Source organism: Hypomesus transpacificus, chromosome 6 (assembly GCF_021917145.1).
Source record: "Hypomesus transpacificus isolate Combined female chromosome 6, fHypTra1, whole genome shotgun sequence".
In the NCBI taxonomy this organism is placed as follows: domain Eukaryota; kingdom Metazoa; phylum Chordata; class Actinopteri; order Osmeriformes; family Osmeridae; genus Hypomesus; species Hypomesus transpacificus.
Window position 1 is genome coordinate 14,555,683 of NC_061065.1, and position 14,217 is coordinate 14,569,899.

Genomic DNA, 14,217 nt, shown 5'->3' on the forward strand with positions numbered 1-14,217 from the left:
CAACCAATCTTAAGGATGAACTGACATTCTGAGACAATTTATTTGTCCAGTCCCACCTCTTGACAACCAACTGGAGTGCCATTCTGTCCAAGCACTAGGTCGGGGTTCCACTGAATGTGTTTAGTTAGTCCTGTTACAGTGAAGAGAAGAGAGAGGGACAATAATTCTGTGGAGAATTGGAACATCTGAAAACCTGATCTTTGGCTTAGAAGATCAAAGAGATGTATTTTTGAACTAATTCACTCACGCATTTTATCTGACAACTGCAAGTAAGAGAATAGAAAACTGAGGGCCAAATTTGTAAATGCTGGACAAACACTTATGTAAGTAAGTTATACAACAGGCATAGTGTAATCGGTTAGGTATATAAACTCCTTATGCAGTCTGGGACTCTTCTTTCCCATGACTTGTGTATTCCGTACAGAAACCCAAGCAAGCTTAATGTCTTAGTATGGAAACAGCTGCTAAAAATAGATGAGGATAAGGCAACCTGAAGGGCAGCTGAAATCTAGGGTGAACCTACCTATTAACTCTATGGAACCTACACAGGTTCTTGATTTCCGAAGTCACAGGTCCACACTCAGATCGGGAGTAAACGTCATGATTTTACATTGCACATATACCATAGGTTTTTGAAGGGGGCAGTGGGAATTATAAAGCTTAAATTTATTGTTATTATATAAACCCTGAAAGATTTCCTTCCTTTCATTAAAACCGAGCACGAAAAATGAGTCATATTACGACCCCTAGAACTGGACATAGTTTGCAACCGACTTTTAATCACCTTTGAAATAATCACTACCACCTAACACGAGATAAAATGATAATACTACCACACGCTGGAATGCTGAAGAAGAAGAAACATATTTTAACCAGGCAGAAGAATTGGACACCTTATATATTGTGACACAGGACCCATCATACCAACATGGCAGCCAACAGTAGAAAGTCTGTCCTGTTTGTGTGCCTGGGTAAGAAATAATGATTCAAACCAAACAACAAATCAGTTTGAGTATGCAGTTTCAAAGTTGGTTGTTATGTTATAACAATTAAGCCAGAAATACTTTCTAAGCGTTTAGCTATGATATCTAGAAAGTTGAACTGGCTTCCATCAATCCATGATTAGCCAGCATTAGCTCGTACTGATACTAGCTAGCTACCGCTTACTGCACACCGATAATGTATTCTTCAGCTTGTAACAGATTCTCAATTCACAAATTACCTATTTCACTTTGTCGTGTGAGAACATAGTGTCACATTAATGTTAGTGCAAGAATTGTAGTGTGGTTCTTCAAATTGCTTTGAAGTTCAAGGCAAATCAGCTTACCCAAAATATATAACCCCAATGTAGCTATCTAGCTAAACGTATGTATTAGGAACCACAAGGTCAGGCAGCATATTCTGTCAAATAAAGGCTGCCGATATGCAATACTAGCTATGCACCTTGTAGAGCCAAATAAAACATTGCATAATGCACCACATCCATTGATATGTAGACACATACTGTTACATATTTCGAATTATGCTCGTTAGTTGTCATTGTTAATATCACAAAGCTGACTAAAACACTGTAGCATTTCAACATTAGGAAGAATGGGTATCCATCATAAGATCATACTGTGAATTATTATAATGCTATAGATTGATTTTGAATATGTTTTCCTTGTTTGTATTTCCAGGGAACATCTGTAGGTCTCCCATTGCTGAAGCTGTCTTCAGGAAGATGGCTACAGACAAGGATGTTGTGGACGAGGTGAGATCTCTATCTGCATTGACAGAGTATTAGTTTAGCATCACATTTGACATACAGAACAGCCACTGTGTTGAAGGAAGAAGTCCTTCAGATTTGCTAGACTACACTTTTTTTATTAGCAGCAAGAAAAGGCATAAAATATGGATTGATTTGCAGAACTATAATGAATGAATATGAAAATGTAGGCTCCGTACAGCACATCTCTAACTCTGCAGTTGTCTCCCAGAGATTTGGCAAGTGTGTTCATTTGCTTTCTATGTCCTCTTGAACAGTAAAGCTGAATCAAGGTAATTCACAAGGACAAACGCTAACCCTTGACAAAGAAAAACAAATTAAACCAAGTGTCAGCATGTTTTAAAGTGATGCTGTAGTTCACCAAATATTATGATTTATAATTGCATGTATCAGGATTTGTTTCTTAACCACAAAAGCCGCCATAAACTAACATTGGAGTTCAATATTTGAGGAAAGAACATATCTTGCATGTGAGTTTGTATACCCCATTTGTGAAGACATGATTTTGCTGTGTTGCCGCTGTTGTTCCTCCGTGGCGTAGTGGAGGATAGACAGTGCTGCAACCTCGACCTACGAGATAGGCAGCTCCCCTGACCACCGCGGCCAAGCCTGCATGAAGAAGCATGGTGTACCCATGATGCACATTGCCCGGCAGGTATGGACCTCCTACCCTCCCTCGTAGCCTTGGTGGCTAGCCCTTGTGTTCTCTGTTGTTGCAGTGGGTCATAGACGGTGGTGCCACGTCTGACTGGAACACAGGCAGCCTTCCAGACGCCCGAGGTCTGGCCTGCTTAAGCAAGCATGGCATTGAGACCAATCACAGGGCCCGACAGGTATAATAGAACCGCCCCTTGGTCCTTGCTGGGTCACTGGGATCTGGTGGATTTGTAAATGTTTGTGCGTGGGTTGTTTGCGGTAGGACTTGTACAGCCATGTGCATTTATTCACACTATAAATCCTATTCATGCAACAATCGAGAAGGATAACACAACACTGAAGTCGACATCACTGAATAGTTTATGAGCCAGTGCTTCATGCTTTTTCTACACGGACGAAAGTGTTGGTTAAAATCACACCACAATGTCCGGAGGCCAAGCATGGTCCCACGCTGGATACTCGATAGCTTCCATAGGTCTGTCAGAAGCCCATGTCCCCCCTTGCCCCTCTCCCTCAGTCGTCTCCAGTTTTCCTCCTTTCCCCCTCGTTCTCCGCCAGCTCTCAGGGACTTGCCTGACCCACGGTTGGGGATACGCTCATTTTCGCTTGTCATTCCTCCACGCCGACCCTGGCCTGGGCTAAGCCCCGCAAAGCAGGGATGGGGAGCTCAGACCCTGGGCCCCCAAGCCACCCAAATCCACACATTGAACTTTGACAAGCTCAGGGTTTTTCCTGCTTTCACCCCGCCACCACCTCCCTGACGCAAATACACACAACACACACACCCACATACACACACACACACAACTTGAACTTTAGCTTTCCTTCTCCGTCTGTCGCCAGTGCCTAAACAGAACAGACTCTGGAAAGATTGGTTGGAGACAGGGCGACGCTGTTTAATAAAATTGTGTTTATTTTTGTTTGTTTTAGTCAGTTCCATCCATCCAAACACAATAATTACATCAGATATTAGGATGCTTTGCTTTGGCTGGAAAATTAAATGGGGTAGAACAGGAACCTGGATTTGACATTTGGGAAGTATTACTTTTGCATTGTTTTAAGCTTACACCCTGCTAAAACATCATCATAATAACAATAATAATTCCTAGTCAAACAGGTAGCTGTCATCCATCTATCTCGAGAATTTACTCTGCTTATCATGACGCTTTGAAAGAAGCATAGATGTTCTCAGACCATCCCATCTAATGAAGTGATCTGTCCACACCCTTCTTGGATTGTACCAGCCCGTTATTGGATAATTCAGTAACTCTGCAGGGTTGTTATCTGTTATCTGCCTATAAACAAAGTCTCTTCTTTCTCCCGGTCGCTCAGCCCATTACTCTAAGATCAGCCTCCTAACTGTCAGGAAGCTATTCCAGAAATGTACAATAACCTGGCTTTACCTCGGTGTGTCATGGTCAGTTTTAAAACAGATGTTTTTAATACGAACATGTCGAAAAATACCTAGGGTTCATACAGCATATAATGTCAATGCATAATTGAGCTACCTTTTCAAGAATGCATTGGTTCAGATTGATTCTTTAAAATCACTTATTCACACTTCAGTCACTGACCTCACACATTTTGAGGTAGGCTCTTTCTTTCTGAATACATGTTCATCCTGTTCAATGCTTCACCAGACCTCAAAATCCCTTATCCCTGCGGGAACATGGAGTTAGGGGGTGTCTGTCTTTGGAGACATGGCTGCTGAGTAAGAGCAGCATGTTGCACAACACCCTCCACATACTTACAGATGTGATGCTTTGATCCCTTCCTTCACCAAGCGGATGAAGGGATTGGGGGAAGAGGGGAAGCACTGGTGGGACCGCTCACACAATCCACACACCACCTCTTCCCTCTCTACCTTTCCCTTTCCCCTCTCTTCTTTTACCCCTCCTCACAAACACTCTTTCTCTTCTCCTCACAAACACGCGCACTCCCTTGTTGACTCCCTATTTCTCTTGAATCTTCACCTTGGATGTTGTCCAAGTTCTCCGAGTTCAGAAAGGGTGTTCTCTTTGTGAATGTCTTCATGACTCCGTCTGGAGCAGAGTGAAGTCTTTACCGTGCTAATAGAACGTGCTAGATACCTACCTATCTGTGGCCTAGTTTCTGACAGTCTAGAGAGGCTGCATTCTGCCTGTGTTCTCCCTGTACCAGTGCCAAAGTTAATGTTTGTTCTGCTGTTTCCCTCCATAGGTGACTAAGGAAGATTTTACAAACTTCAAGTACATTCTCTGCATGGATGAAAGTAATATGAGGTAGGCTTAGATGTGCAGTATTAGCAATATCACTAAGAACTGGTCAAAATCCTTTGTCTAGTTTTTACTGTGAGAACCGTATGCTCTCCTGCCATTCTCACCAAACATTCTAACAACTGCATGCATTCAGGCCTATTGCTGGAAGACTTTTATACCAGTTAAAGGGTTTTACAACACAATTGAAAAGAAATAAAAATATAAAAAATACATTCAATACCTCAAGCTTGACCTAATGTGGAGGGTGAAGTCAGTCTTTAACAAGTGCTGACCTTAAGCTCTTTCAGAGGGAGGGGGAGGGATATTGTTGCTACTTTGAACGTTTGGGATCATTTTGAGATCACATGCCCACGGCGGATCGGTCAGTAAGCAGCTTACTGAGTTCTTGGGATGCCTCGTCTTTACTCTCCGGAGGGGACTTTCTCTCTACCTCTCTCACTACTGTACCCCTCTCTCTACCCCTCTCTCTCTACCTCTCTCTCTCTCTTTCTCTCTACCTCTCTCACTACTGTACCCCTGTCTCTCTCTCTACCTCTCTCTCTCTCTACATTTCTCTCTCTCTCTCTCCCCCCCTCCCTCTCTCTCTCTTTCTCTCTCTCTACCTTTCTCTCTTCCTACATCTCACTACTGTACCCCTCTCTCCAAATGTCTCTCTCTACCTCTCTCTCACACACACACACATACACACACACACACACATATCAACTCACTGTACTGTACCTCTCTCTCACACTGTACTGTACCCCTCTCTCTACCTCTCTCCCTCTACTGTATCTCTTTCTCTCTTTCTTTCCCTCATATGTCTCTACCGTATGTCTCTAGCTCACTCCCTACCGTATTTCTCTCCCCCCCTTCACAAAGTTTTATAATTGCAAGGCAGAACGTTTAAGTGTGTCCTTCAACCATCATTAGAGCTTCACCCTAACGAGTCAGCAGGATTTGATTGCTGGGAGTTTGTTTTTCCTTATCTTCTTTGACCGTTTAATCTTTTCTGCTTTGCCGAGTTTATTTACAGAGCAGAGTGGGTCACTTTTTGTTTGCCTCTTTCCTTCTCCGCTCTGACCCCCACCTCCCATTCCATGTAAAAGCTTAAACAGTCACACAGGGGCCAGTTGTCCGTGATGGCGTCAGACTAGGGAAGTGGCTCTGCGTTTTGAAATCAAGTTTACGGTCAAAGTCTTAAACCGGCCAGACTAGGGCTAGAGCCTGGTACATGGGACGTCCCACTAGACCCTGGTACATGGGACGTCCCACTAGACCCTGGTACATGGGACGTCCCACTAGACCCTGGTACATGGGACGTCCCACTAGACCCTGGTACATGGGACGTCCCACTAGAGCCTGGTACATGGGACGTCCCACTAGACCCTGGTACATGGGACGTCCCACTAGACCCTGGTACATGGGACGTCCCACTAGACCCTGGTACATGGGACGTCCCACTAGACCCTGGTACATGGGACGTCCCACTAGACCCTGGTACATGGGACGTCCCACTAGACCCTGGTACATGGGACGTCCCACTAGACCCTGGTACATGGGACGTCCCACTAGACCCTGGTACATGGGACGTCCCACTAGACCCTGGTACATGGGACGTCCCACTAGACCCTGGTACATGGGACGTCCCACTAGACCCTGGTACATGGGACGTCCCACTAGACCCTGGTACATGGGACGTCCCACTAGACCCTGGTACATGGGACGTCCCACTAGACCCTGGTACATGGGACGTCCCACTAGACCCTGGTACATGGGACGTCCCACTAGACCCTGGTACATGGGACGTCCCACTAGACCCTGGTACATGGGACGTCCCACTAGACCCTGGTACATGGGACGTCCCACTAGACCCTGGTACATGGGACGTCCCACTAGACCCTGGTACATGGGACGTCCCACTAGACCCTGGTACATGGGACGTCCCACTAGACCCTGGTACATGGGACGTCCCACTAGACCCTGGTACATGGGATGTCCCACACACTGGATCTGACCTCCACATCCGAAGGCGGTTATATTTATAAAGGGACACGGCTCCCTTCCAGTTTATTATTGTGTTTCTAAGCAACATAGCCCAATTATTTGGCTTAGCTAACAAAGAGAAGAAAGCGCCTGTAGCTTTGTGTATGGGTGATGTGGAGCCTCTCCTTATCATGTCAATGGTTCCCCGAATATCCTGCATATGCACCAGATAGATTTGGTTTCATGGCCGCTATTTGAGGGCTAAATGCCGGAGTCGGTTTTGTGTCTGGTTCTTTCTAATGTGTATGTCCCTCAGAACACTTGTTCTGCTGGTATTTACCAGGTATAGTCTCTATGCCTTTTCAAGGTTATTGTATTGTATTCCATCGCTGTCTATAAGTTTAATGTGTCTTCTATTTTTCCCTGAACAGTGACCTGAATAAGAAGGCAAAGTCGGTGAAAAACAGCACCGCTAAGATTGAGCTGCTGGGCTCGTACGACCCTGAGAAACAGCTGATAATCAAAGACCCTTACTATGTAAGTCTCCAATCCAACTTACCTTCACACATGCCTAATGGGAAGCCGACTGTACTTAAATAAGCAATGCCCCCCCAAAAGCGATTTCAAAACAGCTCGGAAAGTAGTTGTTCTGAACTTAAAGCAAAAAGGAAACGTTCATAAATTAAGCCTTACTAAACGTTAAAATAATTAATTTGTCCTAAAAGGCCTTTTCCCAGCAGTACAATGTCGTACTTTATCATTCAATATTGACTTTCAAAGCCAAAATATGTTTTCCATTTCCGTAGTGTTGTTTTCTGTGGGGAGGCCCCAAAGCTCCTGCTGGAAGGGGCTTTGACACTTTCTATGAAAGATTCACGCGCTTTCAACCCTCTCCGTTTACCAGCTCATAACGTGTAATGGCTTAGTTAACTCCTCTCGACCTTAAGTGCTTCCTCTGCTCTCGGAAGTCATGCCAAAAGGCTGTGGAAGTGGAGTCTGGTGGGGCCGCTTAAGAATCAATTGGATTCCTACATGGATGCGATGATTGAGGGGGTGTGTGGGAAGTATTGGGAAGGGGGGGGGTAGTTATACTGAGGGAAAGTTAGCAGGGTTGGGGAGTGGAGGGGGTTGATGATTGAAGTTTCGTTGTTGATCTACAGTCAGTTTGTTTCTAAAGTGAGGGAGAGGAAAAAACAAAGAAAAGCTTTTCAGGAATGTTTCAGGACGGGCAGTCTGCATGTTTGGATACTGGAGCTCTTGATAAAAACCTTCTAAATCATATCGCCTGTCCAATATTTTTGTAACATAAAAAAATGTAGCATGGAAATGAATCATTTATTGTAACACACAAAGAATTGCATTTTTGCAGTTGCGGATCACCTGATGATATATGGGTGAAACTGCAGCTTTACTGGAGTCTTTTGGAACCAGGATTATGACAGAATAGTACAGTATCTATGGTAATGGATGAGAAAACAGATTGAGATTGACCACAAATGTATGTGTATCCTATTTGGGTGTTCATCCAATTGGCTGTATATTCCCATTACCCCTTACAAGCAGCTGTGCATGTGGATGTGTGCCTGTATCAGTCAGCCGTTGGAATTGAGCCCTATAGGATTTAACATGGTGTAAAGACTCGTACTTTGTAGCCTCCACAACATTGTACTGTGGACCATCCCCAGTAGCCACAAGGTGTGACAGTGTAAAGGAGCCCAGGCCCAGTGCCAGACAGCTCTGTGTGTGTCTCGCTGAATGGAGGCGAGAGTTTTTCTGTTCGTCCATGAAGACGGTAAAAGTCTCACAGGAGGGTGCAGCTCAATGGAACCTGGAGCCTTTCCCTTCCAGAAACACCTTCTACTTACACCCATTTGTGGTTTTTCATGTTCTTGTCCCTGTTATAAGGGAAACTACAAGACAACAATTATTTGGTTCCAGGTAGGACCTAACAGGGTGAACATAGATTCTAATGAATACTATTTCCGTAGTACACTTTACGTTTTATACATTTAGAAGATGCTTTCATCCAAAGCATGGGTGAACCAGCTCAAATCTGTGTACAAAGCTGGCAGAGGCCTACACAAATGGTCTCTAGGCTGTAGCCACTGCAATACCAAATAAAGAATGTTGAATGTGAATGTTTAAAATTCCTCATTTTAGAGTAGGTATTTTAAATACATTCCAAAACATCATAAAATGTGGGGAACTTTTGAAGGCTAATGTATATTCTACCTCTTAGATGTACCCAAATGAATGTTCACCTGGAGATGCAAATAATTTGTGTTTTGCATTTTTCACTGTATTAATGCACATACTGTAATCAGTTTCATTTTCTTTTCTGTTACCAAGGGGGGTGATGAAGACTTTGAAAAGGTGTATGAACAATGCGTGAGATGCTGTAAAGCCTTTTTGGAAGCCAACTCCTAACAACATTCAAGCTCTGACAAGGATCAACCTAAATACTCTTGAACACGCCTTGAGTTTCTTCTCCATACTTGCTGAAGCCCGATATATACCAAAACACAAATGGACAAACATGAATTCATTTAGAATTATGCAGTAAGTGTGTTAATAAAAACGTTTTTCAATTGATGGAAACGATGGTTTCCCCCATTTGGATATCATCAGGTGACTACGTCTGCAATATGGCTAGATTGATAAGCAGGCAGGATGCAAGGTATTACACTTGCCCATGTCCCTTTTTGTTGCCTATAAATCCACTTGAAAGAGAAAATAATAAAATATGAAATGGAGATATTGTTATGCACGTTATTAAAGTAGTTGAAAACTAAACACAATGTTCACCCTTTGACAAAACACTTCAGTATGGTTGCTTGACTGGTGATCTTTTGAAGTTAATAGGTAACAAAAGTTAAGGCTAGTCCAAATGCTAATCTTGGTGGGAGTAGTAACTCTTTTAGTCTATTAAATAGACTAGGATTTGGTCTCTGAATCCACATATATTCTCCTTTAACAGTGTAAGACCAAGTAACTGATGTAAATTACTGTTATGAGCTTTACCTTTGTCATTCAGAATAAAGATTAATGACTGCATACAATGACTCTGTCATCTAACCTAATAACCAAAAATACATGTATCTTAACCCTGCAATCTGGTACTGGCAATTCCACACCAATGTTAAGGAGTTTCAATTAGTTAGGAGCCGATAATATATCTCTAAACATGAATTGTATTTCAAATGTCCCAAACCTGAGGGAGAATAGAATAAAGATAACAGATAACAAACTAACAAGTTATCACAGCTGAGGAGGAAAGATTTGTTAAACTTTGTTCAAGTGGAATGGTCGTAGATATCAGTAAACGTACAGTATGTGTGGTCCAGTCTTTTTGTTTTTCTCAATTAATAATTCAGTGCTACTCCATGGTAGCACATCGTTACGGCTTTACGTATTTAACTTAGAAACTATTGGTTAGAGTTGTGTGCTGTGTTAACAAACTTAAACAAACACATGTTGCCACTAGGGAATATGGTCTATACCACACTGATATTGCAGGTCAACAAACATAAAGTTTTTGGTTAGTTTGTCATTTTAGCTAAATCAAATCCAACTTTTCTCACAAATATTTACTTAGCAGTTTAGAAAGCCTATTGATTATGTGGATCTGAGAAGACAAACTCTTTCATTCAGTGGTCTTTTAAGCACAAATTAAAGTTGAGTTTCCAAAGCAGACCAGTGTCCACATATTCAGGGTTGTCTTTTCTCTCTGTGTTACAGAAATGGCAAAGTAGTTCAAACTTATTCAGACATACAGACTTGCCTTTCAGAACGAGGTTGAGAGCTTGACACTTTGGACACAAGAAAGAAAACACTCATATTTGTACCAATCTTATAATTTATTTAAATATATTTCATTTTAAATAAATGTTTTTCAACACCCAGTTGATATATGTCAGACTCTTTAATTTATGGTCGTCATATGAATTCCTTTTATGCATTTTCGTCTTGACAATATGTACATATTGCACACTGGTTAGAATGTTTGTACACAAAGTACAGATGAACATGTGACAACAAAGAGTATATAAATATACTATGTATCACACAACTTAGATTCACAGGATGATGTCAGTATAGCACACATTTGACTGCAACCAGCACTATTTTTTTGTCTCTCTTGTTTTTGTATGCATGTCCTGCAAAGAGAAGGGGCAAGGGAATGCTCATGCAGTTAATAAGTTAATCATACTTTCAGTGTGTGCTCAGGTAGGTGTAAGAATGTGGTGACTGCAGAGTCTGATAAAGAACTTCTTGTCCAGTAATAGGCTGTGCGGCTTACAAGAGATGATGGCAGAAGTACATAAATACAAGTCATACGCAACCCCAACAACAACAACAACAAAAATATCCTCAATCAACTTTGCATTGAGAAACAAACAAGGCAACAAAAAAAAGCTATCCCTTTTCTTTTGGTGAAAAACAAGAGGGGAGAAGTCATATTTTTTCTGGCAGCCAGCAGGGGCTACGGCCCTGTTGCCATGTTTTCTTGTTAATTCGTTTTCTCTTCACCTGTATTATCTTGGTCACTGTCTTCTGGATGCTTCCTTCTAAGGGCCAGTGGCAGCAGGCCTCTTGGGGCCCCAGACCTAGGAGAGGTAATCCATGCCTTTAGATAAACACAACTCTCTGATGGAGGACACGGTACGGAATGGCGTGACTGGATGGAGTTTGTTCTGTTTCCCTGTTACTGTCCAAGGCACTTTTTTTCAGGGCTCTTCTACATAGCTCTGGTTTGGCTTTAACCTGCGAGGGAGAGGAAGTGAAATTTAGTGCTTTCTCGTACTTGGCAGCGTCCGAAGAATTCTTTCCTCTCCGAAAGCAGCATGAAATGGATAGAGCAACATAATTTGTTACAGATTTATTGTGTAGGCAGAGCATGCATGACATGGATAAGAACATTTGTCTATATATTCCTTCGACTGGGGAGATTTGGGTTTGTGTGTACAGGTGTGCAGTATTCTACCAGTCACAGGTATATCTGACCTGTCTCGCTGGGACAGAGAAGCAGCAGGTGTAGAATGTCACCTTTTTCGTATCATCTCCTTGACATGCATAAGGTTTTAGGCCGTTTCTACGTTTCGAACATAAGCCCTCAGCCATGTAAAAGCATCAAGTTGACTTGTCTTGTTACCTCTGTTTGTGCTACCCTTCCGTGCATCGCGGGCTGCCTGCTAATCGTGTGAGAAGCCTCGCACATCTTTTGAAGTCTGGAAAAGAGACAAGGGGGGAGAGACGTGCGGCAGTTAGAGCCCTCTGTGTATTACCATGGTGTGTTATCCAGAACACATGTGTGGCGTCTGTAAACGCCCGACCCAATCCAAGTATACACAACTCCTGATGTCATGTTTCCTGTCTGGGGAAATGCAGAACTTACATGCTGGGATTGTGCAGTCTCTAGTATTGTGGTAAAGCCTGTACACGTGCTTCCTGCACTTAGGACTGAAGTACAGAGGACCTGGGGAAAAGGAAGCCTGAATTAATACAGAGGCGTTCATGTCATTAACATGTGCAATCTCTCCCACTTTGTATTAGATCAGTGTGTCATTCTGTCTCTCTCAGAGAGAGACACACACACAAGGAGTGTGTATTACAATCTCTGTCGCTCACACACTTTTACAAAAACACACACACACATAAAACACAGAAGTTCATCTAACCTGTTAAATGTTTTAGAAACTTCTCTTTCTTTCTGAGATCTCTGGGGAAGATTTCTAACAGACAGAGAAAAGAAAGAGAAACAGAGGGATCAGTGTAAAAGTGTGACTTTTGCAGACAAGCTTAACATTCTTATGAATAACTTTTTAATGACGGTCCCATTTATCTTGCTATGTTAAGTTAAGGTATTTATTTGTGTGCTCCACTTAGGGAACACCAAGCTGTCAACCCGAAGCTCACCGATAATTTGATCCCCGCTCTCTGATTTGTGGTTGCGTGATTCCCTTGGCTCCCCCGGGGATTCTTTCCTCGAAGTCGACTGTGATGCTGTTTCCGCGCTTCTCTCGCCGCGTCTATCCTCCACGTGCTTAACGATGTCCACTATCTGCCTAAGCAGGCTCTTGTCATCCCTCGCTTCCGTGGGGGCTGTTGCGGCGGGCGTGCTCTCTGCCCACTGCAGAGTAGTAGTGCATATTAGCAGCACGAGCCCCATAATTACAAACTTGGGCTGTCCGCTCATTGCTATACCGCAGTTCCTTCTCTTTTGCTGCCGTGACTTTCACTAGACCCCTGTAAGAATGGTCAACAATTACAACCCCAAAAAACTCAAATCCACTTGAAATGTTACACAGTAAATCACTAAATTGTTTTCTTATCTTGAGAACCTCGCCACCATAAATCATAAACCATCAGCTAATAACACTGATAGCCTAGGCCTACATCATATCATCCTCTTTAATTGAACTAAATTAACAATAACTCAAATACCGCCTAAATAGTATCTGGTTCATAGCTTACTCTTAAACAAAACAATGTGTTGAGAGAACTTACTTTTCTTTTTGGAGCAGTTGTTCATGCAGTGAAGGGTACTGAAAATAGTTTGAAAGTGGTTAGGAAGCCTTCTAGTATTGCCCCTGGCCGCAAATAGTATGTAGCTTTGATGTCCAAGTAAAGGTACGATGTTAAAACGGCAAAGAAACCGAGCCAGATAAAGTCACTCCGTCATGTTACATGTAATTCCTTGGTTTAAAAGGTCTATTGGACCGAAAAAAAGAAATGAGCGTAACATCTGTTTGTTATAGTTGTATGTGGGCTGAACGTTTGGACATCTTCTTATTATCCTTCACCCAATTTTTTGCTGGTGGAAAAAAATATTGCTGGGCTCGCTCCGCAACTCTTGTGCGCCTTTGAAATGTCAGGTCTCTTATATCAGGCTGCCGCTCACTTTTTATTCTCGCTCGCAGACGTAAGAACTTGTCCCTCGAGGATCACCTGCCATGTCTTTAATTGAAAACGCGGTATGAACACTACTCATGAGAGAAAAAGATCTCTATAGGCTATTCCCGATCATGATCATTTCACTTTGTGAGGTTGCTCTCCCCCCTTTCCGTCACTCCACTTGCGCGCTTACAGGAAGCTTTTTTCCTGCTGAAATTCCAGTTGACCAACATAGACGTTCACAGATACCGGCATCTCGTCGGCAATGCTCTCATATCCTCCGTTTTGTGCCTCAACTATAATGCATTTCAAATCAATAACTGGAGTTATAAGGGATTCTAGTATTGCGCAGTTTCAAAAACGGAAATACATGGGTCATATAACACGAGCTTTTGCCTGGGTGTCAATTAGTTATGTTTTCTCGTAGTTCCCTTTTAAACTCCAGTAGCCTATGTAGACTACTGTCTGCGATCCAATTACCTCCCTCCACCTTCACACTCATAAAGTAGTACAAAGTAATACAAAGTAGGCTATTTTGTATTTCATGATAATACTGCCCATGTTGCCTGTTTGTGGAAAGTGTATTCAATCCCACGACGTTTGATACCTTGTTTATATTATTCGCGTTGATAAGAAAATATTGTTCTCTTGCATGGGTTGCTAAGACACCTACAC

General features: G+C 42.6%; 2 protein-coding genes across 3 annotated transcripts; one reads left to right on the top strand and one right to left on the bottom strand.

The window, feature by feature from the left end:
- Window positions 1-891: 891 nt before the first annotated feature.
- acp1 (acid phosphatase 1) lies at window positions 892-9,702 on the top strand. Of its 2 annotated transcripts, none has more exons than XM_047021971.1 (6): window positions 892-971; window positions 1,680-1,753; window positions 2,310-2,423; window positions 4,625-4,686; window positions 7,080-7,185; window positions 8,998-9,702. In XM_047021971.1, exons 1-6 carry the CDS (start codon window positions 929-931, stop codon window positions 9,073-9,075), a joined length of 477 nt encoding a protein of 158 aa, XP_046877927.1. In that variant the 5' UTR covers window positions 892-928; the 3' UTR covers window positions 9,076-9,702. The 2 variants fall into 2 exon arrangements, with proteins under 2 accessions (XP_046877927.1, XP_046877928.1); XM_047021972.1 differs by lacking the exon at window positions 2,310-2,423 and adding an exon at window positions 2,488-2,601.
- A 379-nt stretch (window positions 9,703-10,081) lies between these two features.
- Window positions 10,082-13,815, bottom strand: LOC124468929 (ALK and LTK ligand 2-like). Its single transcript, XM_047021970.1, has 6 exons — window positions 13,156-13,815; window positions 12,565-12,894; window positions 12,327-12,380; window positions 12,044-12,124; window positions 11,801-11,876; window positions 10,082-11,412 (listed from the first exon to the last, which is right to left on the bottom strand). Exons 2-5 carry the CDS (start codon window positions 12,842-12,844, stop codon window positions 11,812-11,814), a joined length of 480 nt encoding a protein of 159 aa, XP_046877926.1. The 5' UTR covers window positions 12,845-12,894; window positions 13,156-13,815; the 3' UTR covers window positions 10,082-11,412; window positions 11,801-11,811.
- Between the last annotated feature and the right edge of the window lie 402 nt (window positions 13,816-14,217).

Excerpts from the sequence above, each read along its gene's own strand:
- acp1 (XM_047021971.1), top strand. The coding sequence starts at position 929 with ATGGCAGCCAACAGTAGAAAGTCTGTCCTGTTTGTGTGCCTGG. Across the intron at positions 4,687-7,079 it reads ATGGATGAAAGTAATATGAG|TGACCTGAATAAGAAGGCAA; the intron begins GTAGGCTTAGAT and ends TTCCCTGAACAG. Across the intron at positions 7,186-8,997 it reads TAATCAAAGACCCTTACTAT|GGGGGTGATGAAGACTTTGA; the intron begins GTAAGTCTCCAA and ends TCTGTTACCAAG.
- LOC124468929 (XM_047021970.1), bottom strand. The coding sequence starts at position 12,844 with ATGAGCGGACAGCCCAAGTTTGTAATTATGGGGCTCGTGCTGCTAATA. Across the intron at positions 12,381-12,564 it reads GAGCGGGGATCAAATTATCG|AAATCTTCCCCAGAGATCTC; the intron begins GTGAGCTTCGGG and ends TCTGTCTGTTAG. Across the intron at positions 12,125-12,326 it reads GTTTCTAAAACATTTAACAG|GTCCTCTGTACTTCAGTCCT; the intron begins GTTAGATGAACT and ends CCTTTTCCCCAG.